Genomic DNA, 27831 nt, shown 5'->3' on the forward strand with positions numbered 1-27831 from the left:
TCAATCCAAAGCACTGTAGCTGAGCATCATGAGTCCATTTTCCTCTCCCACCACCGTGACTTAGCATCTTGGGCATCAATTCCAGCACTTGATACTTGCTTGATATTGTTGTTTATTGTCTATGGAGCAGTCCTACATTAATTATTTTACCCATGTTATGCCTTGTTCGCCCTTGCAGAAGGTACGTGTCAGTAACTAAGGCGTCCACATGCGAGACTAACTGGACACGATCTAGGGTAGGTTACACTTGTACACTATCATGCGTCCGAAGGTTGAATCTAGCACCGTACTATCAATAAACAGTGGAAGGAAGGAATCCGAAACTAAATGATGCCACTAGATCTTGAACCATCGCTAAGCCAAACCTTGAGTTGCCGTGCAAGTTTCTTCGCGGTGGCCTCTAGCTTCTCATCTCTCGTCCGTGCTACATCCACAATTGTCCGTTTCCTACCCGATGTCGTTAGTACGAGGCCGACCCGCCTCGGCGAGAACGAAATAGACAGTGCGCTGAATGGCACTGGTGTGGGGTCTGGTGTCCGCTTGCTTATGCTCGCAGATCCAGTTCTGCTGTCATTCACCCTGAAAATGCCGGACGATGAAGATGAGACATTCACTCCAGATGGGTTTGTATGCACAACACCCTCGCGGACGCCATAGTGTCGAACGAGGTCTTCTAGCCGGCTGCGCGGTTGCATGAGGTCGAAAAGGTCTTTGAACGAATCTTCTCGCTCGAGGTGAAGCGATGAGTCATCAACCATAACATCTTCGTGGACCTTGAGTGCGATGAAGAGATCGAGAACTTTGGTCTCCCGTTGCAGGGTATCACAAGAGGTAGTAGAAGCAGAGGAAGAAAATGGAAATGGATCGGATGAATACGGAGGGCGTATCATCGAATTGTATGCGGGCAAATATGTGGAGCGCAATACATGCTCACACGCTTCATTGACAATGTAAGTTCCGGCCGTCACAGTCAAAGGACTTGAACAGTACGCACCAACGTAAAATAAGCGATTAACCAGTCGCAGTTGTGTGGAGAGCCAACAAAGTGTCTTTCTCTGCCTTTCGATCTTTCCCTCGTCAATCCCAGGTGTTTGTGGAAATGTCATATACACGATCTTCAACAATAGGTGTGGAGGTAAGTCAGATGGCGTCGCTGCTCCACGATGTTCACCCGGGAAGGGGGGTGGGGGTAGAGAGCTGGCATTAGGGACGTAGGGAGGGGGTGGAACAGAATGCATGCACTTCTCTTCGACGATGACCATAATACGATCAATGTCTTCGGATGGCCTTTATAAACAAATGGAGTTACTCTGGTTTCTGGAAGCAGTACAGTCTGTCGTGGGGGCTGCGCAGTGATCAAGAGTGAGCAGTTCAAAACGCTGATGCGGTAAATTCAGGTTGATCTGGTTGAAGAGGTGATAGATGGTCGAAGAACAGCATCCTATCATATCTTCCCTAACCTGACCTCCTGGCATTGCTTTGCAGTGCACAGCATCACGTGACTAACAATCGAGCCAACTTAAAAGTCACGTGTTTTTCATTTTTCGCATCGAAAATTCAATGGAATAGTATCTCCCTTGTCCTGCCCCCTGCAGAGCCCCTCATGCACATGTTCAGCATATTCCAAGTGGGTACCTTATGGATAAAATAATCGTTCGTCAATCTCGTTATCTCCCAATATCAATGTACAGTTGAATTCTTCAATTGATACTATTCTAACTGCTGTCACAGTGTCTGCAAACTTTTGCTATCCACATCAAACCCATTGATGGTGAGAGAAGAGAGGCATACATTGGCAGACTGGAATGGCCTCTTTGTTATCTCTTGCCTCATTTAACTCTAATGTGGGTGAAAGTGAAATAGAGACTCTGGAGATGGATCCACAACATGTGACAGGCTTTTAGTAGCTTCAAAGAAGGAAACATGGTGTGCTTCTTGTCTCTGTGTGCAGTGCAAAGATACTTCACCTGGAGGCCAGGATCAAAAGAGATGCAGGGGATCCATATGATGTTCTCTCAATGAACTGATGGCCTGTGGGATGGAGGACTGTAATCTCATTTTGTGCACTGCTTTCTTTTCCTGTGTGACATCCAACATGACTAATAGTCTGGAATTTGCTGGTAGGTCTCACTCCCAGGTGTCTGATCAGGAAGAGCATGATAAATTGACGAGTAAGCTCCTATAATTTCTTAGCTACAACATACTCTGATCATCTTAATGTTAGTCCTGCATCTGCTTGTCATTCTCACCTTTGCCTTCCACAGATCTAGTGATACCCTCAGAGTCATCAATTCTTCTGCAAAGGATCTCTGACATCTTCAAGGCCATGACAAGACTTGTGTTGCCATCTATGCTGTATATGCAAGGATGTTGTTTGAGGAGAAATGCATGTCAGATTTTGATGATTCTGATGTGTTTACCTTGCAACCTAGACCTGTTCTATCAGCTCAACAGTGCCTTTATTGTGTGTCCGCAATCTACATATCACCCAAAGGTATGGGCAAGACATTGGTTGTGAAGAAGATCATGTGCAGGCTGAAAGCAGATGATCACATATGTGCTTGTGAATGGATAATTCTTTTCTTTTTGTGAACATGATGGCACAGCCTCTCCATACCCATATTTGATAATTTTGATGAGGTCTGCGCTGCAGAGGCTGAACTGCAGCACAGTTCCAACGCATGCATCATACCAAGGATGCATGCATTCAAAGATGTAATGTTCATTCCTTCACTTGGAAGGGAGGAGGTAGGTTTATTCTAGGATTACTGGTACCTTTTGAGTCGAAGCAGCTCAAACAGATTTTTGCCAGTCTTGTGTTGTGCAGCCTTTCCATGGCACCAAAGTCCTTGTGATAGAGACAAGGGCTACTCCCTGATGATACATTGGTGTGCTCATACTAGGACTGATGTTAACTTCTAGCCAAATACTATACAAAGTCTGAAGGAAATATAATATGGTATGTTGATTGAGCAGCCCTGATGGTAACACAGTAACAAAAATTGATGAAAGTCATGTAGTTTGGAAGATATGCATGACAGTTTCCTATTTCTAATCACTGAGTATCACTAAATGGTAGCTGCGCATGCGTCAATGAGTGCTTGCACACAGAAGAACTGTAACTTATGAATCAAGCTGTCTCTTGGAAGTCCTCACTTGTCAAGCATTGAGCATCCAATAGCTTCCCAATATGCGTAGGCAAGTACCCCATTCCCATGTGGCGGATACTGAAAAGTGCTTTTAACATGGGGATAGGTGATTGTTGGAAGGTGTTAAGAGAATCTGCAGCACGAGGCCAATGTTCTGGTGTGGGAAACACAACAAGAAGAGAACTGGAAAGTGTTACAAACTCAGATAGAGCGTCGTTCCAATAAAGGAATCAAGATCAGGGTCAATCAAGGACTAAGCCTTTATCAAGTCAATGCCTCCCTCAGGAGCAATCTCTTAGACTCCCGCAGGATCTAAGGTTCAAATGGGACAAATGGCTAGCCTCCTTCCCAAGGAGCTAGAGTTTGAGTATCAAGGAGAACCAAGTAGATTCAAGTTAGAGAAAATACAAGTGGTGACTAGGGTTTATATACGTAAAGGAATTGTGCACAGACCAGGCTGGGCAAAGGGTAACAGTTACTAAGAAAGGAAGGTTCATGGGAGAACAAGGTGTGAGTCAGAGATAAGGAAGACCATGAGGAAACAGTGCAGTGAAAAGGAAGCGTTAGAAGTACAGCCATATAGGGGTCCACAGTGATGATGGGAAAAAGAGTGGGGCACTGTAACATTACCCTCCTGTCAATGTCTAAAGTCACCGACTTTAGTCACTAAGATTCTGATAGTTGTTAGGGTCGAAGTCAGTGTCTTTTGCAAACTGCTTCTCATGCTCCTCTTGTTCAAGATCTTTTCTATCTTCGTAGATCTTAAGCTGATGATGGAAGGCCCATGAGCCAGGTTTGGCATTAATGATACAACATCCTTGAAGGGTAGGACAGTAGGCGGTAAGATGTTTGGGAGCATGGTGGTGGCATTCTCAGCAGAAATAGCGAGGGCAGTGGATTTGACGATGTCCTTCCTGCTGGCAGTATTGGCAAATGATGTCATAATAGTCAACACCGTTTGTGTCACATCAAAAAGTTTCTTCAGATGGAGCACGAGAATCAGAGGAAGAGGCAGGTTTATCTTCATCAACAATGATGGGTGGAGCAGGGGATGGTGTCATGGGACGAGAGAGGCCTATTCCAAAGGCAACAGTGTTTCTTTTCTTACCACGAGTGTGGCATGGGTTTCCTGTGGAGTGAACTGCGAGCTGAGAAGGAGCAGGGACAGGGGTGTCATCATCGGAAGATTCTGACAGGGATCTGGGGACTTCTTGGGTAGTGAAACAAAGGGGTTCAGTGGAAACAGAGCATTCCAGTTTGACCATATCTAGGGTGAGAGCTTGCTCGAACCCTTTTTCTATAAGTCTGTCTGTGGCAAGCGCTTTGATCTTGGTCATATGATAAATGATGGAACATTTGGTGGTTTCTTCAGCAGGGGCTGCGATGGTATGGGCATAGCTAGACGCCAGGTCTGCACTGCGGTGGATGGTCATCAAAGAAAGGGAATCAATGTCTTCAGAGAAGAAATGGTCTAAAGGTAAAACGCAAGGAAGAGAAGAAAGGGTCGATTCAACAAGAGCTCACTTGTGGTGAAGTTCGAGCTGAGAACGATGGAGTTCAAGGGAAGAGTTCGAAGATCATGAAGAAGGCATATTCTGGGATCAGGTTTCTAGGTAAGGAGTCGAGAGAGTCGAAGACAGTTTTTATAGGTTTTGAGGATTTCCTGGGCGTTGTCTAATTCCTTTTCAGGGAGCCAGGAGTTATCTGAAGAAGGGTAACCCTTCCATGATACAAGGAAGCATCGTTTTCCTTTTATGTTTCCCTTATGGGTGAGAATGGCTTCTATTTCATATTCTTCTTGTCCATTGATGATGTCAGGAGGGGGTTCAGTGTGGTTCGGGCTGTGAACTTCTGTTTCCCAATAGGAGGATAACTCAGAAGTGTGAAAGACAGGGTGTGATTTCCAGGAGGCAGGGAGTCGGATCTTGAATGTGATAGGGGAGAGAACAGCTTCTACCATGAAAGGGCCATAGTGTTTAGGGGCAAACTTCTTTGAGGGTAGTCCGGTGATAAGGTTCTTTGCTGATAACCAAACTTTCTCACTGATCTTCCAGGGTTCGAACTTCTTTCCAAAGGTCCGATCAGACATGCGTTGCATGGTGAGATTGTGACAAGAGATGGCTTCTTCTTGGATCTTCTGAAGATATTTGACTCGATCTTCTGCTGCAGGGACAGCGGAGTTTGGGAGAATGTAGGGGATTCCTTGGGGTTCATAACCCATCATGAGGTGGAAAGGGGAGACATTGCAGGCATCATGTTTTCAGTGATTGTGGACAAATTCGGCCATGGGTAGATGCTTTACCCAATCAAGAGGAGTGAAGTGGCAATAGATGCGAAGATAGGTTTCAAGTTCCTGATTCAGACATTCAGTCTGTCCATCAGTTTGTGGGTGGTAGGCGGTGGAAAGTGTGACTTCATAGTCAAGGAGTCTTCCAAGTTCTTTGGTGAATTTAGAGGTGAACTGGGGTCCTCTGTCAGAGATGATCTTGTCATAGAGTCCAAATCTGAGAAAGACTTTCTTGAAAAAGAGTTGGGCGACTTCTTCTGACGTGATGGTTTTCTTGCATGGTGAGAGAATTACCCCCTTCATAAGGCCATGGTCTACCACGACCATAACCAAATCAAAACTGCCTGATTCAGGCAAGTCAGTGATTAGATCTACAGAGATCTGCGAGAAGGGGCGAAGTGCAGAGGAAGGGATAGGGTTCAGGGGTGGAGTGGAAGGGTGAGTGTCAGATTTCATTTGCTGACATAGGGTGCAACCTTCGACGTATTTGTGGATAAATGTGCCCATTCCGGGCCACCAATAATCTCGCTTGACTAATTCTTCAGTCTTAAAGCATCCTGGGTGTCTGGCAGTGGGATGATCATGGTGAAGGTGGAGAATGTGGTGTCGGAGATGAATGGGGACATAAGCACGGTTTTTATAAAACAGAGTGCCATCATCAAACTTCCAATCAGAGAGGGCGGATTTCATAGGAGGTGCGTTCAGCCCATCAAGGGCTTGTTGTGCAGCAAGAATGACAGGATCAGAGAGGGGATTAGCGGTCTTCAGGGCATTGGCGAGGTCATTGTCAATAAGATGGGAGAACATGGTGTCCAGGAGAAGTGTGACATCAGAGTTATCTGAGGGGTCAGAAGAGTGGTCAGGACGGCGTGAAAGAGCATCAGGAGCAGCAAGTTTGCTTCCTGGGATGTGGTGAAGTTCAAGGTCGAATTCATTCAAGGTCAACTGCCAACGTGCTTGTCGGCAAGTGAGGTTCTGTGCAGAGTGGAAATAGAGGAGATTCTTGTGATCAGTGAAAACGATGACAGGATGAGGGTTCCCTTCAAGGTAGTGGCGCCATGCTTTCAAAGCACAGATGATGGTGAGGAGTTCACGATCATAGATCTGGTAGTTTTGTTTGGTGGGGTTAAAAGATTGAGAGAGATAGCCACATGGGTGGTAAGCACCATTCTCGTCAGTCTGAAGGAGGACTGCTCCAGTGGCAACAAGTGAAGCGTCAGTTGCAAGGGCGAATTGTCGGGAAGGATCGGGGTTTCAGAGGATGGGTTCTGATAAGAAGCACTGTTTTAGCTTTTCAAAGGAGTTGGTGCATGATTGCGACCATGTGAAGACAGCATCTTTCTTTGTCAGGTCTATCAAGGGTCATGCGAGGTTGGAGTAATGGGAGATGAAGTGGCAATAGAAGTTGCAAAACCCTAAGAATGAATGGACTTCTTTCACTGAAGTCGGAGTTGTCCATTGACTGATACCAGATAGTTTGGCTGGATCCATTGCAACTTGTCCTGGGCGAATGATCATTCCAAGATAGTCAACTTCTTGAGCATCAAAAGTGCACTTTTCAGGTTTCAGAAAAAGGGTCTCTTTTCGGATGATGTCAAGGACATGGCGTGTTCATTTCTGGTGTTCTTCTAGGGTTTTTGAGAAAATGAGGATGTTGTCCATATAAATGATCATCCAGCCTTCAGCGATTTCTTTCTGGAAAGTCTGATTCATATAGGCTTGGAATGTTGCAGAGGAGTTGCATAAGCCAAAGAACATAACTTTTGGTTTGAAGAGTCCGAAGGAAGTGGTGAACGCTGCTTTCCAGCGATCATCAGGGTGGATCAAGATATTATTATATCCAGATTGGACGTCCATCTTGGTGAAGTATTTGGCGTCCCTAAGCTTGGCAATGAGGGGAGGGATCAAAGGAAGGGGATAGGCGTTCTTTATCATCCATTCATTGATGTAACAATAGTCTTGACAAGGTCATAAAGATCCATCTTTCTTTCCTACAAAGAAGAATCCGCTGGCTTGCAGGGATTTTGAAGGTTGGATAAAATCTTTAGTGATGTGTTCATCAAGAAAAGCTTTTACAGCATTGGTTTCTTTTGGAGACAAGGGACAGGTTTTCACGGATTTCAGGATATATCCAGGTTTGGTTTCGATTCTGTGGTCAACACCTGGTCGGGATGGAGGAAGTTTGTTTAAGCTGTCTTTGGCAAAAACATTGGTGAAGTCATGAAGATAGTCAGGGACAAGTTCTTCAAAAGTCTTCTTTTTCTTTTCTTGGGCGTCTTTGAGAGGGAATTCTTGAGCTTTATTGCTAGTTTTCAAGTATTCTTCATCTTCTTCAGTCTTCCGTGCATAGATCCAGGAGTTTCTTAGGGGAGATAGAGCTGCAGCTTGTCAGATCTCAGAGGCAGAAGTGCCATCATGAGTGAGAGGTGTGTCGAAGGAAAGGTTTTCGAAAAGAGTAATAGAAGAGCCGTCTTTGGCATATTCGATTAATACTTCATCGTCATTGATGGGATAAGTGACAGGGTCATCAACTTTTTGAAGGAAGGTTGGTTCAGTGGGAATGTCATCCCAGACATCGTCTTTGGTGTCATATTGGGGTAGAGGATCTTCATCAGGATCTGGCCAAAGAGGTGGGAGTGGTTCTTCCTCTTTCTTCTTTTCTTTTTGTCGTTCAAGAGTTCTTTTCCCATTTACAGGAAGTGGAGCACAGGCAGGTTTAAATTGTTCTGGGTCTTCTTCTTCTTCGATTGTGACTTTTCTGCGGGGTGCAGGAGAGAAGCCCCATTTCTTCTTGAATACTTCCTCTAATCGAAGTGATCTGGGGGTAGAAGGAAGTCGAAGGGTGTCTTTAGCCCAGTCGATATCAGGGTTCATGGTGGAAAGCCAAGGTTTTCCAAGGAGGATCATGTTGTTATCACTCATGTTCATGACATTGAATTTTCCGATCATGAGTCAATCATCAATCTTGATTGCAAGGTGACAATAATGGGTGATGGGGTCCTTGGAAATCTTTCCATCAGTGGTTTGGATAGGGAAAGGAGTTTCAAAGCGATGCGTCTTGATTCTATGTTTTCTGACAAACATCCAATGGATGAATGTGGCAGCTGCGCCACAATCGACAACAGCGGTGGTTTGCAATGATTTATTGGGGTGTACGGAGGAAAAGATGGTCACCGGGACCCTTAATTCTTTAGTTTTTCCTACATTGTGTGCGATATGTACATCGATACAAGGAGTGGCTAACATTGCGGTAGGCTCCTGGTTCAAAAATCCATTCTTCGGGCATTGAGATCTTCATCGTCATCGAGATCTTCAATCTTGCTGGTGTCTTCTTCTTTAGGTGCTGTATGCCTTACCATTTGCTTTCCTTTATAGTTATTCTTTCTGGCATCTCCGTTTCGGGGGTGGAATTCTTGATCATTAGATCTATGACTGACTTTTCTACAGGAGAAGCATTTTCCTTGCTTCATATACTCTCTTTTATCATTCTCAGAGAGGTGATCAACGTCCATAGCATTAGGATTGCTGTTTCTAGGGGTGAAGCGTGGGGTGGATCGGCGATCATTGAATTGAGTGTTTTTGTTGTTCTGGGGTCTGTGGGAGAGGAGAAGCTGATAGGAGTTCTCGATGGATATCACCTTTTTGACTATTCCATCAAGGGTGTCAGGGATCTCTCCAGAGTTGCAGAGTTTTGTAATGAGTGGCTGTTTAAGGCCTCAGAGGAAGTAATCTTTCTGAGCGTTGAAGCTGTAGATCTCAGCTCAGTTACAGAGCTGTCAGAATGTGGCTATGTACTTGCTTAAGTCATTGCCTTGTTTAAGGGCATGGAGCTTATGGAGCGCAGTACCAGCTGAGTTGATTGGATTAAAGGTTTCTTCAAACTGGGAGATGAATTCGTCCCAAGTTCCATATCCATTCTTTTCTCCATGAGTGGATGTGGGATCAGGCTGTTGGGCATGTTCGATGAAGTCTTCCATCCATGCTGCAGCTGTACCTTCTTTCATAAAAGAAAGAGCGAAGGTGATCTTTCTGGTGTTGGTATCATAGATTTCATCATTTGTGTCAAGGTAGAGTGTGATAAGACAGAGGAACTTTGAGGTTCCATCTCAGTTTCCATCAAAGTCGGGTGGGGTGCAAATCTTTCTTTCAATTGGTTTAGGCATGTTGTCGTCAGTGTCTGAGTCTGTGTCTGTGTCTGGTTCAGGGGTAGGGAATCTGGGTGGTGCTATCGGTTCAACAGGTGGAGCATCAGGGATTTCTTCGTCTCTGTCTTCTACGGGTGCTGGTGCACTTGTTTCAAAATGAGAAATGATAGTGCGGTGTGTAATGGAAGATGGGCCTGGGACAGCAAGAGTAGGGAGAACAGGAGTGTGGGGAGTGTCAAAAGATCCTTGCAATGAAGAGGTTCGTCTAGGGGAGTTCGGTGGATAGGGACTATATGGGATCCTGGTTCATTCAGAGAAAGCCTTCTTGCTTTTCTTAGAGGGTGCCACTTTGGCAATCAATTGGTTTTGTGGGTTCAAAGAGTAAAGCCCTACAGATGGAGGGGTTCAAAGGTAACTTGAATCTTTTGTTACGAACTCGGATAGAGCGTCGTTCCAATAAAGGAATCAAGATCAGAGTTGATCAAGGACTAAGCCTTTATCGAGTCAACGCCTCCCTCAGGAGCAATCTCTTAGACTCCCGCAGGATCTAAGGTTCAAATGGGACAAATGGCTAGCCTCCTTCCCAAGGAGCTAGAGTTTGAGTATCAAGGAGAACCAAGTAGATTCAAGTTAGAGAAAATACAAGTGGTGACTAGGGTTTATATACGTAAAGGAATTGTGCACAGACCAGGCTGGGCAAAGGGTAACAGTTACTAAGAAAGGAAGGTTCATGGGAGAACAAGGTGAGTCAGAGATAAGGAAGACCATGAGGAAACAGTGCAGTGAAAAGGAAGCGTTAGAAGTACAGCCATATAGGGGTCCACAGTGATGATGGGAAAAAGAGTGGGGCACTGTAACAGAAAGTAGACTTCTAATGTTGGGCTAAATGTGCTATGCCTAGCTGCTATTCAACCCTAAAGGGTTTCTGGACTAAGCTCAGTGCTCAGAGAGAGTAGAAAATCATGCTATAAACTCTCAGTCTCAAACTGGTACTGGTAGGTGGTGAAAACTATGATGATTACATAAGCACCAAAAGTGCGGACATAACACTAAGCAATATCTGCCTATACAAGCCCACAGAATATGAAATCCCTACACTGGTTTGATAAATCCATCACTTTGAATCACAAAGGTACCCTGATATTTGAGATCTGCAGTGTAGATACCCAAAAGGCGACATAATTTCACATATGTGCGCTGGTGAGGAAAGTATAGTTGTTCAGCAAAGACATTGAGCTGGCAGATGGGGGTGTCATCTGGCATCCATTGCACAGAAATTGATGGGGTGATGTAAAGGTGCAAGTCGTCGCATGACTTTGTCATCTTGATGACATGAGGTGTATAAGCATGCAAGTGAACTTGCTTACTTGCCTGAATGTCAGGTAATAAGACGTTAGCCTTGAAGGGGCTGACAATGACTAGCACCTGCATGCCTGGGGATGCTGTACTTGAAAGAATCCAATTAACTGGGCATGTGTAGCTGTCTGTATTTTCTTCAGTCAGAACAGTTGTGGCAAAATCCCTTGAGGTAAACACGTCCTGTGACCATGGCTGGCGGCCAGAGAAAGCAGCTGAAGTTGTGGTGAGGGTGTCAAAAATGGCAATGAACACATGAGACCCATCCAGAATGGTGCCTGTTTGGATGAAGTACTGGATGTCTTCATCAATGCTATGGGTAGCAGCCAACATTGGTGGTGGTCTCTCCACCTTGCTCCTGCACTCAATCTCATGTACCACTTCTCTCTCTTGCTCTTCGTCCAGGCAGTGGTCAGTTGAAATGCCCAATCTGAGGCTGCTCCATCTCTTCATAAAATCTTCATTTAGCAATGTATGTGAAGCAGGTATGTCTGTCAGAGTTGGAGCATATAGCTCTTCCAAGTGCTTGGCCTCTGGCTATAGCCATGAATGGGCAAGTTCAGTGGGTGTAACATCGCCAAATAAGAATGACGACCATGCACTGTGGCAAGACTGGTAATCCACTCCATGCTGAAGCCATTGTGAAGCATGGCGTTAAATATCCGAGCATGTTTCAGTCATCGCCCAAATGAGGATATCCAATACATGAATGTCTTCATTATCATGCTTGTTGTTCACAGCTTGAATGCTGCAATCTATTTCTGGAGGTGCAAAAAACATGACTGAGTGACCATGGCCAAGCTTTCTCATATGCATGCAACCTGACAATATGTTACCAAATGTCATCAATGAACATATACTTTGCATCCTCACCTTGGACAAGGTGATCCTTGGTGACCTTTGGCCCTAATGTGACAGCTGTGTGGAATCCCTGAGGCAACTTCACGTCTATTCCTCTGGTGTGTTCATCATCCAGATACAATACACACTGGTCTAATTGCTGAGCAAAGGAAGATGCCAAGAATGGTTCTATAACATGATCCCGAGTGTGCACCACAAGCTCATCGTGCTTGTTGAAATAAATTGCCACTTGAGCATCTTGATTGATGTCCAGCCACATCTTTGCCACCTTGTCATTCTGCAAGTCAAGCACTTGTGCACCCACATCGAGCAAGACGTGTATTTCAGGCGACCGGCTCATGATGACATTAAGGAGCTCTTCAGAGCCTCCACTGGCAGCAATCGAATCATAATGATCATTCTCTTGTTGCAAAAAGTGACTGAGGACTCTGGCATTTGTACCACGCTGGTGGTCTAGTGGATGTTGCATTATGGTGGTGGATAGCAAGTAGCGAAAGTTGTTTGTTCCACTGAAGCCTGTGGTAGGCAATCCAGAAAACTTTTGCTCCACAAGATCCCAGGCAGAGCAAGATAACTTGTGTGGAAACTCCTTGGCTTCCTTTGGAAGGACAAACTGAGCTAAGAAGAAGTCTATGACGGCCTTGTTGCACCTGAAGAGAGGTACCAAACAATTGGTGAACTGTTCAGTAGACTCTATATTGATTCCACTGAGGCATTGCAGGTTATCTGGAAGTGAATCTGAAGACAGCCCCTTGATCCATATCTCATATTCCAATGCAGGATTGCCTTGCTTGAGTAGCTGGTGGAAGCAGAGGGCCACTTGTTTCTCAGTGAGGCCTCCATAGTAGTACAAAAGACATGTGAGTGCAACTGTGATGTCTGGATGTCCAAATTCCACTTGAGATGAGTGAACATCCTTAGCATGGTAAGGCACAGTGAGTATTGTGCATTGAGGATCCAGACTGTAATCTACGCACTATCGCTGGTCCTTCAGTGTGTATATCAGTATGCCATGTGCGAGGAGTCCTTGAATGAGCAGTAGTCCATGCCACAGACTGGATCCAGCGCAATAATTCCAGACATCACAAAGGAGCTGTGGTGTGGGAAACACAACAAGAAGAGAACTGGAAAGTAGACTTTTAATGTTGGGCTAAATGTGCTATGCCTAGCTGCTATTCAACCCTAAAGGATTTCTGGACTAAGCTCAGTGCTCAGAGAGAGTAGGAAATCATGCTAAAAACTGCTCAGTCTCAGACTGGTACTGGTAAGAGGTGAAAACTATGATGATTACATAAGCACCAAAAGTGCGAACATAACACTAAGTAATATCTGCCTATACAAGCCCACAGAATATGAAATCCCTACAGTGGGTCAATAGTTGAGAGGGTAAGATACTTGTGGATGGAATCTATCATATGACATGGCACATGTCCAAATGCGAAATTTGGAAGGTTACTGGCAAGAATGTCGTCACAAACTAGTTCAACCAGTCTTTCTCCTGCACGAACATCCAAGACTCTGAGTGGGAAGGTTCCGATAGCACCTAGCTGGAATTCCACTCCAAGAGGAAATTCTTGGTGAAGGAGGTGAGCATGCTTTACCACAAGGGTCATCACCTGTTGTGTTGTGGTCCATCAATCAGGATAACCTTCCAAGTGTTGTTGGTCACCCATAGTGTAGATGAGTTGGAATCAGACATGTAGCAGTTCATCACTCTCATCTAGTATGTCACAAGTGTGCATATCAAGCCACCACTGAGTATTCAGCAAGGGCATGGCCAGCCCTGCTGAGGATTGTCCAACTGCATTTGTGGGCAGAAGCTGCTGCTCTATGGTTATCAACTTAAAAGAGAGGATATGATCTGGTTAAGCAACAAGGATACTGCCAACAGCTTTGCACTCTTCAAAGAGTGATTGGATGATGTTTGCATCATCAGAAGTAATGGGCAATGAATGCAAGAATGGCAGATAGAAAATTTGCCTGTTGGTAAGGCCGCTGATCTGTTCTATGAGCAACTGAAACATCTGAACAGCCAAAGGTTTTAGCATGATGACCCATACCAAATTGCTGTGATCTGCCAGTGTAGCACAACAAACAGGTATGATCACGGAAGATTTTCCTTCCCCCATATGGAGCTGCAGCATGGTATTGTTGCCAGAGCTTGGGGAAATCATCTCCATTGCAATGCTGGCTTGCATGGGATGGATAAGAAATCAGTTCTCTGCCTAGTACTGTTAGTGATCAATTGTACCAACTGTTGCCAACCATTGAATACCTGAATTAGAAGCCAGTCCAGGTATTTCTGTGTATCATCCACTCCTAAGTGACTGTCATTCACCAGCTCCTTTAAAAACTCCCCATTGTCCCCACCAGCTGCCAACTTCAACTTCAGAAGTTGTTGTGATCTTTGTAATCAAAGAAGAATATGGGTGAAACTGGTCAAAGGGGCCATCCATGAGTCACAGAGAGGCATTTTTGATGTGGAAGTGAGAAGACCAAGAAGAAATGTGACAGTAATGCATGGCCATTGCCCAGAATTGAATAAACTCTCCTCCACCAAACCCATGGGAGCTAGATGATCTTCCAATCTGCGAAAAGCATTGTTATAGAGCCTATTGCACCACATATTATGATGTTGCAACATATTGACTGTCCAGTGGGTTGGGTCCAGTACAATGGGTGATTGTTTGTTCTCTAGGTCGGTTCTGCTATCATCTAGATGTTCAGCATAGTGGACACTGAATTTGTCTGATCAACATTGCGAGAACTTCAAGATAACATCCTCTAATGGAGATGAATCAAGCCCACCACCAAGGGATCTGTTGCTTAGCAATGTGCTACTTTGCTTGAGAGGGTCAGGAAGTAATTTGATGACTGGTGGAGGCTTTCTGAACAGGTCTTGGGTAAGAATGGCAGTAGTGACTGATATAATATCTGAATTGTTTGGAGTGAATGCATATGATTGCTTGATAGAGGGCATGAAAGTCTGCCTCGCTTCACCAAGCACATCCTGTACACAATCCAGGTATACCTTCAGACACCGGTTGCAGTAGCAGTTTGAGTATTGCTTTTCAAGGGCAGCTCTAAGGGCAAGCTTGTCATATCGGGAGTTGCTTAGACACTGCAGAGCATGTGCAGGGACAGAATCACAAGGCCAACAATCAAGAAGGATACCAACTGCTGCTTTCTGTTCATGTAGACACTCAGATTGGAAGTGCCTTTGTTGCTGAATATTAAAGTCACGGGATGACTCATTGTTGCAACTAGACCATGATGCCTCAGGACTTCTGTGGAAGGTAGTATGAGAAGAGATGTAGTGGCAGAGATCCTGTTCAAGTGGTTTAATCCCAAAAGAAAGATCATATATATCATATCTGGGGGAGCAGATCACATGGAACTTGGGATTAGCTGCAAATGCAAACATGGTTGTGGCAAGCCCCACATTTTCTGGGGAGGAGTAAGCCATGGCTGGTAAAGTGAAAGCAAGTTGAAATGTGTGAGTCTCCTGGTCTGCATCACAGCAAAGTTCATAGACAGACATCCATCTCTTGGCCAAATCAGGCTTCAACCACTCTTGGTCATATCAAAGGGATATGTTGTGAGTTTCCCCAGAAACTTCACTCCACTGAATGAAGACATCATAGAGTGCCTGGCAAGGTTCAAGTGTGACACTCCAGTCATGCACCATGTGTGCACAATCAAGCACTTTTTGATCATTGATTGAGGAGCAGTAAACATCCCTGGAAGTATATTCACTGCTTGATGATTTGCTGGGATAGAAGGCATTGACTGGATCATAGGAGTAAAGGAAAGTGGACTGCTGAGAGGCGCATTCCAGGAGGGACTCATTGCATGTTGGAAAATCTGGACAAACTGGAACTGGTATTTCACTGAGCACCTGCAGTTTCTGTGCATATCGGACTATGTTCCTAGCAGCATGGTAGAATGCGCAACTTTGGACATAAGATGATAAACCACATTGCCAGTGGACCTCCTGTGATCTGCTGCTGGACCATGTCCAATCAATGGTCAAGGAACCTATCTGAGCTAGAAGCTCACAGTCAAATGGGTCCAGCTTCATGAAGGAAAAACATGTGGCAGATTGCAGCAAATACATGGCTTCTTCCAAATCAGTATGTTGAGTCAATGGATCTGGAACATGGGTACTGCACATGGTATGCAAGTACGCCTTGTAAAGTTTATTCATAAGACCAACATTTCCCGTCAGGCAGCAGAGTTCTGTGTCAATGGTGTAACAGTGGTAGGGACAACGAACATGATTAGGACCAGCATGGATGGTGACCTGGATATGATGACCACTGGGCTCTACTATCACATTCCCCTGGGGGATGATGACACGACAATCACCATAAGTCTGTTGATCTTTTGGGTGCAAAATGAGCTGGTTAACAAGTCCAAGCATTGTACCAGTGGATTGATCTTTGTCGACAACCATGCCCCTCTGGTTCCATGAATGCAATTCTCCATCTTTGTCTATAAAGAAAGAGAGTCCAAACTGAGGGAGTTCAACCTTGACTTCATCCATGCTACTAGTGACAATTAGGTATTGGGAGTTTTCAAGTGGGCCTAGTGTATTTGCTATCATGCCAAAAGTGCAACTCTGAATGTCAAACAAAGTTGCTTGGCCCCGCTGTGCAGCTGACTGCCCATCCTCCATGAATTGCAATAGCCAGTTCTCACCAGAAGGCTCCCACAGTCTCTCTATTGGACGAAATTCAATCATATGAGTGCATAGGTTAAGCCAATGTACATGATCTTGGACTAGTAATGCAGGGATGTCCAGTTCAAGATTCCCTGGATGTTTCAGCTCAAGGAGGTCCCCATCCTCATGTTGTGACTGAATGACAATGTCCCTGCTGTGCATCTGAAAAAATATCTGTAGGAGAACAGCTAAATTTTGGCTCTTATCCTTCAAGTTGGACTGTATGAACTCACTTTAAAGTGATGTATAATGGCCTTAGCAACAAATTCCATGCCGGGAATCTTTGTGGGGAAAACATCAAACACTTGCTACTTGGTGATGTGAGACAACCAGTTGACAACCAAGGCAGAAACTCACATGACCAAAGAGGGTGATATAGCTAGGATGCTGCAAAAAGCGATCTGGCAGCCTGGTCAATGGCGAGCCATTAACCAATAGGCAAGCCATCAACATATAAAGATGAATGGTTTGGTGGGATGAATCATCAAGAGGCACTGTTTCACATCTACATAAGCCATTGAGAGTTTGGAGATTCAAGTACTTCCCAGCGCATGTGGCACTGGTATGCAGGCCAAAGATGCTCCATTGCTCGATCAAGACCTTCTTGGTCATCTCCCATGTAATTTCAGAAATAGGTCTCTAAGAAGTGTGACAACCAACAGTTGTGTTCAAGAAGTAATCTTGAAATGATTGGGAGAGAGTGGAGATCTAGAAGCACGTTATCCATCACTGTAACAGAGCAGTACACCAGGATCTCCAAGTCCTGTGGTGATTGGAGGAGTACTATGATGTTGTCCGGGCCAACATTGTAGGTGCTGAGACAAGTTGCTGCCATATCATGAATGCGGACTTGGTGTCTGTGACTGGACTTTTCATCTGGAGCATCAGCTTTGGATGGCTCTTGCACCCATCTGAAAGTTGTATTTTGGACATCTTGCAGTAACTTGTATGATCCCTTGATGACATGAAAATCCTCTGTTGATGAGAGAAGGCGGGACACCAGGATGGATATCATTGACATCATTGTGCCCTCCAGCCAATTGGCTTCCATGCTTACTTTTAAGCTTTGGAGCTCATCAATAAGGGCATGTCTGAATTCTGAGGCTTTCAGTTCGTTGTGCCATGCCCTAGACCCATCGGCTGAAAGCTTTCCTACCTCCAAACTAGCCTGGAGCAGTAGCAGGTGGACCACAGGATCACAAAATGTGAGTGTGCATGCTCGCAATTCACAGAGGATGTTGATCCATTGCAGGAAGCTGCCACTACAGAGGCCCCAAAAAGCGATGAATTCATGAAGTGTCAGCTCAGCATGACACGTGGCCTGGTTAGCCAAGCCCTCATTGGAGGTGTGCTGGGTATCCAACAGGTAGGATTGTAGTCCATGATATGGACCTTTTGGCAGCACATAGGTGCAAATATTGGATATGTCAGCCTGTCAAAAAGAACCAGAGGTCCAAACATCACAGGTCATATCATAAAGAAGGAAACATAGCTCATTAATATTGTTAATGAAGATGTCACTTTCAGTGCATGGGAGGGATTTGTGGGAAGTCTGGGGGAGCACTGTCATGGAGGCCAGTGTGATACATTGACTTGGATGTTCTGCATGATAATGTGTGAGTGGCCCATAATATGCGAGCAGGCTATACTGCCTCACACTTTGAATCTGTGGTGAAGTTGGGGTGCATATGTCATAAAGAAAGTGGAAGGTGAAAGATTGCCACATTTTGAAAGTGATTGGGGCACTGAGCTCGAATACTACTGCTGCTGCATCATAGACAGAGTTGGGAAGTGGCCATTCATGAACTTCAACAGAAAGGCTATCCCTCTCCTCCCACTTCTCGCACTGAGAGCAATTACAGTCATGTTGAAGCTGACCTCACCAGTTTGTGTAGTAGTCACATGTGAGAGCATCAATTTCATTTGTGAGACACCAGTATCTGTCACATTTGCTGTGAAGATCTGTGATTCATTTTGTACACTCTGCATTTGCATCATCTTCAATGCGCTGCTTGCATGACTGCAGCTGCTTGGATTGGTGATAATAATGAACTGCGAATGTGTCTTTATTTGCCACATCTGAGAAGACCAAGAGTGTATTGTGGGTGTGATGCCCAGCAACATACTGTTGAAGAACTCTGAGTCACTCTATGGTGACAGCCCTCCAAAGGAGAAGACAATTGAATATGGCAACTGGGACCTCTGGAGAGTACTCCATGAGGAGAGGGATCAACTTGACAACCAGCTTGTCAAGTGCAACCCAGAGTTCAAACAGTGTGAGCAGCATGATGGATGTATTCTCAGGATTTCCGGAATAGGACGGTTGTGCTTTGCTGGAATAACCTTGAGTACATGCTTGAATGACCATGCAAGTGGTGTGACAATCATACCAGCACTAGGCACATATGATCAATAGCACGGTTCTTCTTGCCTTCAGAAAAGGAGATAAAGTGCAGATCATTAAATCCATATATATTGACCCATCCACTCTTACTCCAGTCCGGTCCTAGGAATCCGCCCTCCCATGTCCTATCCATGTCCACCTATCTCCACTGGTGTGTTATTTTTCCCAAAATATCATTGCTAAACAAGCTGCAGGTCTTATTACATGACTACTCACATTCTGCAGCGCATAATGTTTTATTATCTATAGACTCATTGCGCGCTTGCTAACTACACTACAATTCTCACCTACGCATTCTGTTATGAACTAGGATAGTCGCAATGACAACTGTTCAATAAGAGTGACGGTTGAAGTTGAATCAAGACCTTACAAATGTAAGGGTTGTAAGACAAAGCAAAGAGAGTGTCTCTGCTTTGAATATCTGTTTCAGACGACTTAGGATTGGAGGTCCTAAGCGAAAGAGTTATCCAGGTGAAAACCTAGTAAGATTAAAGTAAAGTACTTCTAAGTACATTGCTGGCTATATATAAGACGTAAGTAACTTTAGGGCAGGTACACATATGTCAGCAATGAGTCAGAGATAAGAGATGAGTCATCTAATGACGGCTGCAGTGATAGTGATGTAATACAAATATAGAAAGAAGAAGATGAGTCTAGTGATGGCACGGCATCATGTGGTCATGATGTAATACAAGTGTAAATGAGGAAAATGAATAGGGGCATGTGTAGCTGTAACATTACCCCTCGATTAGGAACAAAGTCACTGACTTCAGTTATCCTGGTTAGCCCAATAAATTGGGTCAGCATCATAGTTTGAATCCAGCAGGTCGTTTTGTTCCTCAGTAATAGGAAGCAACCTATCAGCTAACTCTGTGGCGTGATAAATGGCATCCTGCTCAATCTCCCAACAAGCAAGGGCTTCATAGAAACTGGTGTCAGTCCAAACCAGTGGAATGACCACTTCTCCTTTCAGATCTTTACAAAAGACTGATAAGTGTCCAGGTGCATACTCCTTGCAAACCTGACAGTAGTACACTGGGCAGTTCTTGTGATGATGCCCAGCAGTGCAACAGTTGCAACATATGATGTTATCGATAGTTGCCATTTTCACGGTGGTGACGGTGGTCAACTGTGCTGGAGGAGAAGGGGATCTGGATTGTCATTTATGATTTCTGTGTGGGGAAGCCAACACGGTGTGCTTGGCAATGCAGGCAGATCTGCGCCTAATAGGGTATCAATGTGTAGTGGGTGTGATGGGGGTAGGAGAAGGAGAAGCTGGTATGTCAAGTACAGCAATAGGAGGGATAATATCATCCTGATGCTCAATGGTAGCTGTTGGAGGAATCAGTGGTGGGATTGGAACAGCAACATGTGGAGAAGGGGGTCATGCAACTGGGTTGATAGCGATCTGTTGAAGGTTCAACAGCTCTGCTAGGCTTGCAGAGCTAAAGAAAGAAAGAGTGACTCTCACTCTGGGGTGAGAGGAAGGCCTACTGACTCTCTAAATGTTGGTTGAAGTGCACCAAGTGATGTGTTCGACCCTTAAGGGAAGCAAGGAAAGCAAGATCCACTGGGTGATGCCAGATCAACTCTGGTGAAGTGCACTGAAAGCACACACGTGGGAATGTCGAGCGCGTAGGAGCACAAAGCGTGGGAATAGAGTGTGTGTGGTGTGCAGATGTGTAAAGACTGAAGGATGGTGTGAGGATGTGTGCTGAGACTGCTGAATGGTGACTGATGGTGATAATGGACTGTTGCTGGGGACTAGGGCAACAACTATGATGCTAACTCCTGATGATTCTGACTGCTAGATGCTACTAGACATGATGGTGGTAGGTGTATCTCTCTGGTGGTGGTTGGTGTATCCTGTGGTGGTTTGGTGGTGTCTGAAAACTTCCTAGGCAACAGGTAAGCTGTGCCTAGGCATGCTCCCAGGGCTTGGAAGCGAATAGGGAGTGCTCTAAGTATGTAAATGATGTAAGGACAGGATCCATGATGAAATAAAATATTGTATGATGCTAAATATGGTCTGATATGAGAATAAACAGGAAAGGACTCACTAGGGGACTGGTTGGACAATGGATGGATGCTCCCAGATGCTGCGCGACATAAGGTGACTGAGTGCAAGAAGAGCGCGGTAGGCGCGTTGTCTTAATAACTGAGGGTCTTATATAAATGCGTGTAAAATGTAATGACACCACAATTACACTAGGATAAGACTTCTTGCCAGTCCTCGATTAACATGGTCTATGACTTTTCTTCTTTTGTGGTAGATAATGTGTGAGTTCTTGGGAGGCTTGCTAAACCAATCTATGTGATTAACTTAGCCAGAGCTTTTGTGTTATATCCCAACTTATAAACTTGTCTAGGATAAACCATCTAGACACTGGAACGTGGTTCCTCATTAAGATAATCCTCTGTAGAGACTACAGTCTCACGTTGACCAAAGACTGGTTGGTCAAATAGGCACAAAGTGGTGAGAAACTGGTCTCACAAATGAACAGATTGACCAAAGCTCATGTTGGTCAATATCAGATAACTAGGTGAGAAGCTGGTCTCAAATAAACTAAGTTTCTATTGTAAGAAACTTATGTAATCTCAAGGGAATGTCTTTTCCCTGCACTTGGTACTTCAAAGGGGCTTTCTTTGTAAGCAACAATCTTCACAGTGAGTAGCTCAAACTGAGATTCAAATGATTGCAAGTGGGAGATCCTATTTTTTTGGGGGAGAATGGGCCCTCCTTATATACATTTTGTGTGGGAATATTATGTAAGTAAAAAAGCGGAGCAATGACATCAGAAGTGGAACAGAACATTCCAGAAAGTGGAGCAGAACATTCCAGAACAAATGACATCATCATGACATCATTATGACATCATACCCTGTAGGTACAATTTTGTGAAGTATCTGATGGGTCAGAGCATCCCAATAGAAAAATAAATCAAGGAAATACTAGAGAAAACAACTCAGAAATAATAATACAATAACAAGACACAAAACACAGGCTTTTTAGATAGGTTTTTGTTAGGCTTTGAACTTTTCTCTATGGTTTTCTCTAGCCAAATTGAATAAGCCAAAGGCAAGGCAATACCTTAACCTTCTTGTTTCACAATATCAACTAGGTCATTATGTGATTCCCATCTCACAAATGACTTTTCTTCAAGATATAATAAATTCATGAATCACAGAGGGGAAACTGAACTATATGACCAAGGTTTGAAACCAAGGTATGGGTTGACTAGCCTGATGCCTAAGCTAACAGACTTTGTCTTTTAGGGGGGCTACCTAGTAGTCATGTCCATGCATGATTCCCAAATCATGCAGGACAGCATGCACGGGAATGTGTCACATAGTGCGGGAAAGTGTCACGCCTCTGGCGCATTTTGTGGGAAAGTCATAGATGGTGAGTTATACACTATACCAATTGTTGTGAGTCACAATATGGGCAATCTAAGCCTAGAGCAATCTCGTTCCCTACACCATTCTGTGACAATATGAATAGCTTCTCTGATAGCCTCCTTAGTATCATCAGGCAACAGACGGATTGCAGTATTATGAATGCATATATGAAGGTGATGGAAGATGGTCTTGTGACATTCATCGTCGAGAAGATTAGCGGTATGTTCAATGAGACTAGTGTCTCTGATGATTTGGATGATAAGCCTGCTAGAGATTGCCCCTCTTTCTCCTAAAAGATGATCTATCTCTATGGCGTATTGTTGGGACGTGATAGTGGATTTGAACAGGGCACTGGTCTCAACTTGATCAATGATTGAGAAGTAGTCGGTAAGGGTAGAGTCACCAGTTAGAGTGGAGTCCATCGATGATGGGGAAGGGGCTGAGGAAGATGTGTCAGCAGCGAGATTAGCAGCAGTAGTGTTTTGGTAGTTGATGAGGGATAGTGGGTGAGCGGCATTTTCGGATATAGCGTTCATAGCAGCAGTGAGTTCTTCGATCTGTTGGATGCAGAGGCATAAACGTTCAAGAGACATTGTCCTAAAGTCACAAATGGTGGGTCTTTTTATATGTGGAAAGAATTTTGGCAGCATTGCTAAGGTTCTTTTCTGGGATCCATTCGTTGCTGGCGGAAGAGTATCCTTTCCAGGATACTAGATAGCGTCTTCATTTTCCCATACCTTTGTGCAATAAGATTGCATCAATTTCATATTCTTCTTCATTATCAATGATGTCTGGGGGAGGGTTGTGGAAGTTCAGACCATGGACTTCTGTTTCATGATAGGAGGATAACTTGGAAGTGTGGAATGTGGGGTGAACTTTTCACTGTGGTGGTAGTTTGAGAGTGAACATGATAGGGGATAGTACTGTGGTGATGGAAAAGGGACCATATGCACAAGCTTTCATGAGGGCAACTGCATGATCAAATTCTTTCCAGATAACCAAACCTTATCTCCTATCTTCTATGGGTGATATTTCTGTCCATGAGTTCATTCTGCCATTCTCTGCATCGCAAGGTTATGACAGGATAACACTTCTTCTCTAGATTTCTGAAGCGAGCGGAGTCTATCTTCTGCAGTGGGAACAGTGGAGTCAGGGAGTATATGCAGAAGGGCTCTAGGCTCATATCCCATCATCAGGAAGAATGGTGAAGTGTTATGGGAATCATGTTTTCGATGGTTATGAATGAATTCTGCCATTGGGAGGTGTTCTACCCAGTCTTCAGGGTGATTATGACAATAGATGCAGAGGTAAGTTTCAAGTTCTTGATTCAGTCATTCAGTCTGACTGTCGGTCTGGGGGTGATAGGCAGTTGATGCGGCTATGTTGTATTTCAACAGCTTGGCAAGGGCTTTTGAGAACTTTGATACAAATTGCAGTCTGTGATCAGAGATGACTTTTTTGTGTAGTCCAAATCGGTGATAGATGTATTTGAAAAATTTCTTAGCTACGCCTTCAGAAGTGATGGTTTTTGTGCAGGGGATCAGAATCACCCCTTTCATAAGGCCATGGTCGACCATGACCATGACAGAATCAAAACCGGCACAGGGCAGAAGATCGGTGATGAGGTCAACAGAGACTTGGGTGAATGGTGTGGCAGCTACAGAGGGGATCAGAACAAGTGGAGGCATAGTTGGATGGGTATTGGACTTCATTTGCTGACAAAGGGCGCAACCCTCTATGTATTTACAGATGTATGTTCCCATAGAGGGCCACCAAAAGTCCTGCTTAACGAGTTCTTCAGTTTTAAAATGACCAGGGTGCCCAGCAGTAGCATGGTCATGACATCTTTCCAAAATAAGACGCCATCTGGCAGGGCGGACATAGGCACGATCCTTATAGTAGAGGATATCATCCTTGATCATCCAATCAGCAAGGGCAGATTTCATGGGAGGAAGAGACAAGCCATCAAGGGCGTCAGAGGCGGCTTTAAAGATGGGGTTGGGGTCGGAGGGATCCGGGTTCGCAAGAGTAGTCATAAGTTCAATGTCAAGAAGACGAATGAACATGGAGTCAGGAAGGAGAGTAATGTCATCATTATCATCATGACCATTTCCATGGTCAGGGTGGTGGGAGAGGGCGTCAGGAGCAGCAAGCTTAGTTCCAGCGACATGATGGAGTTTGATGTCATAACAAGACAAAATGGGTTGCCAACATGCTTGCCTATGAGTCAATTTCTGTGCTGAACGGAAATACAAGAGGTTTTTGTGATCAGTGAAGACAAGGACAGGGTGGGGATTGCCTTCAAGATAATGACACCATTTGGTTAGAGCACAAATAACCACTAAGAGTTCCTGATCAAAGATCTGGTAGTTATGTTCTGCTGGGTTGAGGGTCTGAGATAGGTAACCACATGGGTGATAAATCCCATTTTCATCCATCTGTAACAACACTGCACCAGTTGCGACCAGTGAAGCATCAGTAGCTACAGCAAATTGTTGGCTTGGGTCTGGATTCCGGAGGACAGGCTGCTTCAGGAAACATTCCTTTAACAGAGAGAAAGCAGAGGCACATTGGTCCGACCACTGGAACACAGTATTCTTCTTGGTAAGGTTGATTAATGGTCAGGCGATATCAGAGTAATGAGGGACAAAGGTCCGGTAGAAATTACAAAATCCCAAAAACAATTGTACTTCCTTCACTGTATTAGGAACAGGCCAATCACAGATACCATCGGTTTTAGTGATGTCCATTGCAACACATCCTGGGCATATGATCATGCCCAGGTATTCCACTTCTTGTGCATTGAAGGTACACTTTTCTGGCTTTAAGAAAAGCTTCTCTTGACAAATCTTGTGAAGAATGTGTTGAGTCCGATCATGATGAGAGACGAGATCATTAGAAAAGATCAAAATATTGTCCATGTATATGACAAGCCACCCTTCATTAATCTCCTGTTGGAAAGTGCGGTTCATGTATGCTTGAAATGTGGCAGGGGAGTTGCAAAGGCCAAAGAACATGACATTTGGTTCAAACAGTCCATATTCCATAGTGAAGGCGGCTTTCCATTGATCATTGGGGTGAATCCGGATATTGTTATAACCAGAGCAGATGTCCATCTTTGTGAAGTACTTTGCACCATGCAATCGAGCAACCAACGAAAGTGGTAGTGGGAGAGGGTATGCATTCTTAACTGTCCAGTCATTGATGTACTGATAGTCCTGGCATTGGCGAAGATCTCCGCTCTTCTTTCCTACAAAGAAAAAACCACTTGCTTGTGGCGACTTTGACTCGGAAATGAAACCTTTCTTTATGTTTTCATTGATGAATGCTTTAACAGCAGTACGTTCCACTTCAGATAAGGGGTAGACTTTTGATGTTTTTGGTATGAATCCAGGTTTTGTTTCTATATGATGATCAACACCCAGTCATTCAGGTGGTAATTGATTAAGACCATCTTTAGTGAAAATGTCGGCAAAATCATGAAGATAGGAAGGGACAAGTTCCTCGAATGACTTCTTCTTCTGCTCAAGCCCAGCCACTAACACAAACTGCTGAGCTTTGTTACTGGTTTTGACATATTCCGTAGGTCATGGCAGGGGTGCAACCAAGAGTTTCTGTTCCACGGCACTAGTACCATCTTTGGTTAATGGAGTATCCATAGAAATATTGCTAATAACCCTGAGTTCTGTGGCATTGGCAGGGTATTCAACCAAAAATTCATTGTCATCTAGATGATACATGGCAAGGTCCTGTACAGGTGGTGCATATTCTGTTGTCCAAACATTGTCCTTCATGTCAAAAGAATCATTGTTGTCATCAGGGATAGGATCAAGGTTAGGTAATACTGGGGGTTCTTCTTCATCTGGGATTTCTTCTATAGTGGCTTGGAGTGAAGTTGTAACCAGGATTGGTTTCGCAGGAGGTGCCTTCAGCAGCACTACAACTGGGATTGGTTTTTTAACAATGATTTTCTGGAAAAGCAGTGGGAGATCATTCTTCTTTCATTCAGTATCAACATCTTCTTCAATCTGATCGCTTTTCTCTGTGCGAGAGAGTTCTAGTGTTTCTGCTTTCCATCTGATTACTGGGTCCATGGCATGCAACCAGGGAATCCTGAGTAAAATCTGATCATGGTGACCAAGTCACATGATATTGAATTTTCCAATCATAGATCGTTCATCTACTTTCACAATGAGGACACAGTAGCAAGTGATAGTGCCTCCTTTCACATAGCTTCCATCCGCAGTGGTGACTCGGAATGGTTTTATAAGCTTATGCATTCTTATGTTGTGAAGTTTGACAAAATCTTCAGAAATGAATGTTCCGGCAGCGCCGGAGTCAACAACAGCTGTTGTTTCGATGGTTTTCAGACAAGTTTTCAAGATAAGGGAAATGGGGACATGGAGTTCCTCTCTGATCCCAATACTTTGTACAAGTCTGATGGGTACATTGGAAGATACTGATGTCGATCCAGTCTTCCACATTAAAAATCCTCTGCTAGGCAATGGATTGTTGTATCTTCATCTTCTTTGTCACTATCTTCTATTTCTTCATGACAAATGGGGGTCTTTCCATTCTTCTTCTGGGGACATGCTCTAGTCATGTGTCCTTTCTGGTGACATGTGAAACATAACCCTTTCTTCATATGGTCGCTTCTTTTGGCTTCGGAGAGCCGGTCTACCTCCATGGCATTTGGATCATGTCGATCAATGGAGGGTCTAGGGACGTATCATTGTCTGGTTGGCTTGGTGGTAGTGCGATTGTTCTGTCAGAACATGGCACCCCTTTGCCAGTTACTATTGAGCCTAATGGCTGTGGTGACATACTTGTCAAAGTCTGTAAGAATGGTTTCCATCTGATAAATGGAATTACCGATTCCTTTCTTAAGTCCATTGTTGAAAAAGGTGATCAAGATGGCGTCTTGCTTTACAGAGGCTTGCACAGCAAGGGTCTTGAAACTGGTGATGTAGGAAGTGAGATCACCCGTCTGTTTCAAGGTGTGGAGTTTATTCATGGCTGTGCCAATGGCATCAGCTGGTATGAAGGCTTCTTTAAACTTTGTTTCGAAGTTTGCAAAGGTTCCATAGGACTTGGAAGCAGAGTTCTTGACCTTGGTGTAAAAGGTGAGTGCCCACCCCATAGCACTATCTTCAGTCATATATGCAAGAGCAGTAATGACTTTTCTTTCATCTGTGTTGTAGATTGTAGCATTAAGGGCAAAGTATGCCTTAATTGCAAACAACCAACATAAAGCCTGCTGAGGGCTTCCATCATACATTGTCAGAGCTCCAGCTTTAAGTTCTGCAGTGTTGGTGGTCAACATCCTGATCTTCAGGTCTGGTGATGTGTCTGTTTACAGGGGACGTTTCATCTCTCTCTGTGTCTGGTTTCTGGGTTTCTGGGACCTCTCTGATGGAGAGGGTCGGAGTAGGACTTTAATCTTTTGTTATGAACTAGGATAGTCGCAACAACAACTGCTCAATAAGAGTGACGGTTGAAGTTGAATC

General features: G+C 44.3%; 3 protein-coding genes across 3 annotated transcripts; all 3 read right to left on the bottom strand.

Moving 5' to 3' along the window:
• Window positions 1-87: 87 nt before the first annotated feature.
• BJ212DRAFT_1353536 (uncharacterized protein) lies at window positions 88-1466 on the bottom strand. The gene is made up of 2 exons (XM_041335593.1): window positions 995-1466; window positions 88-937 (listed from the first exon to the last, which is right to left on the bottom strand). The coding sequence occupies exons 1-2, from the start codon at window positions 1260-1262 to the stop codon at window positions 324-326; spliced, it is 882 nt and encodes a 293-aa protein (XP_041193391.1). The 5' UTR covers window positions 1263-1466; the 3' UTR covers window positions 88-323.
• A 9207-nt stretch (window positions 1467-10673) lies between these two features.
• Window positions 10674-13497, bottom strand: BJ212DRAFT_1299559 (uncharacterized protein; the record flags this gene model as incomplete). The annotated part of the gene is made up of 6 exons (XM_041332882.1): window positions 10674-11474; window positions 11643-11758; window positions 11811-12714; window positions 12776-12853; window positions 13307-13414; window positions 13447-13497. 6 exons carry the CDS (start codon window positions 13495-13497, stop codon window positions 10674-10676), a joined length of 2058 nt encoding a protein of 685 aa, XP_041193392.1.
• Window positions 13498-16022: 2525 nt separating this feature from the next.
• BJ212DRAFT_1299561 (uncharacterized protein) lies at window positions 16023-18889 on the bottom strand (the record flags this gene model as incomplete). Its single annotated transcript, XM_041332883.1, has 9 exons — window positions 16023-16037; window positions 16075-16683; window positions 16755-16829; window positions 16879-17026; window positions 17063-17160; window positions 17240-17953; window positions 18179-18367; window positions 18400-18646; window positions 18669-18889. 9 exons carry the CDS (start codon window positions 18887-18889, stop codon window positions 16023-16025), a joined length of 2316 nt encoding a protein of 771 aa, XP_041193393.1.
• Between the last annotated feature and the right edge of the window lie 8942 nt (window positions 18890-27831).

Source organism: Suillus subaureus (assembly GCF_016647635.1).
Source record: "Suillus subaureus strain MN1 chromosome Unknown BJ212scaffold_15, whole genome shotgun sequence".
NCBI lineage: Eukaryota > Fungi > Basidiomycota > Agaricomycetes > Boletales > Suillaceae > Suillus > Suillus subaureus.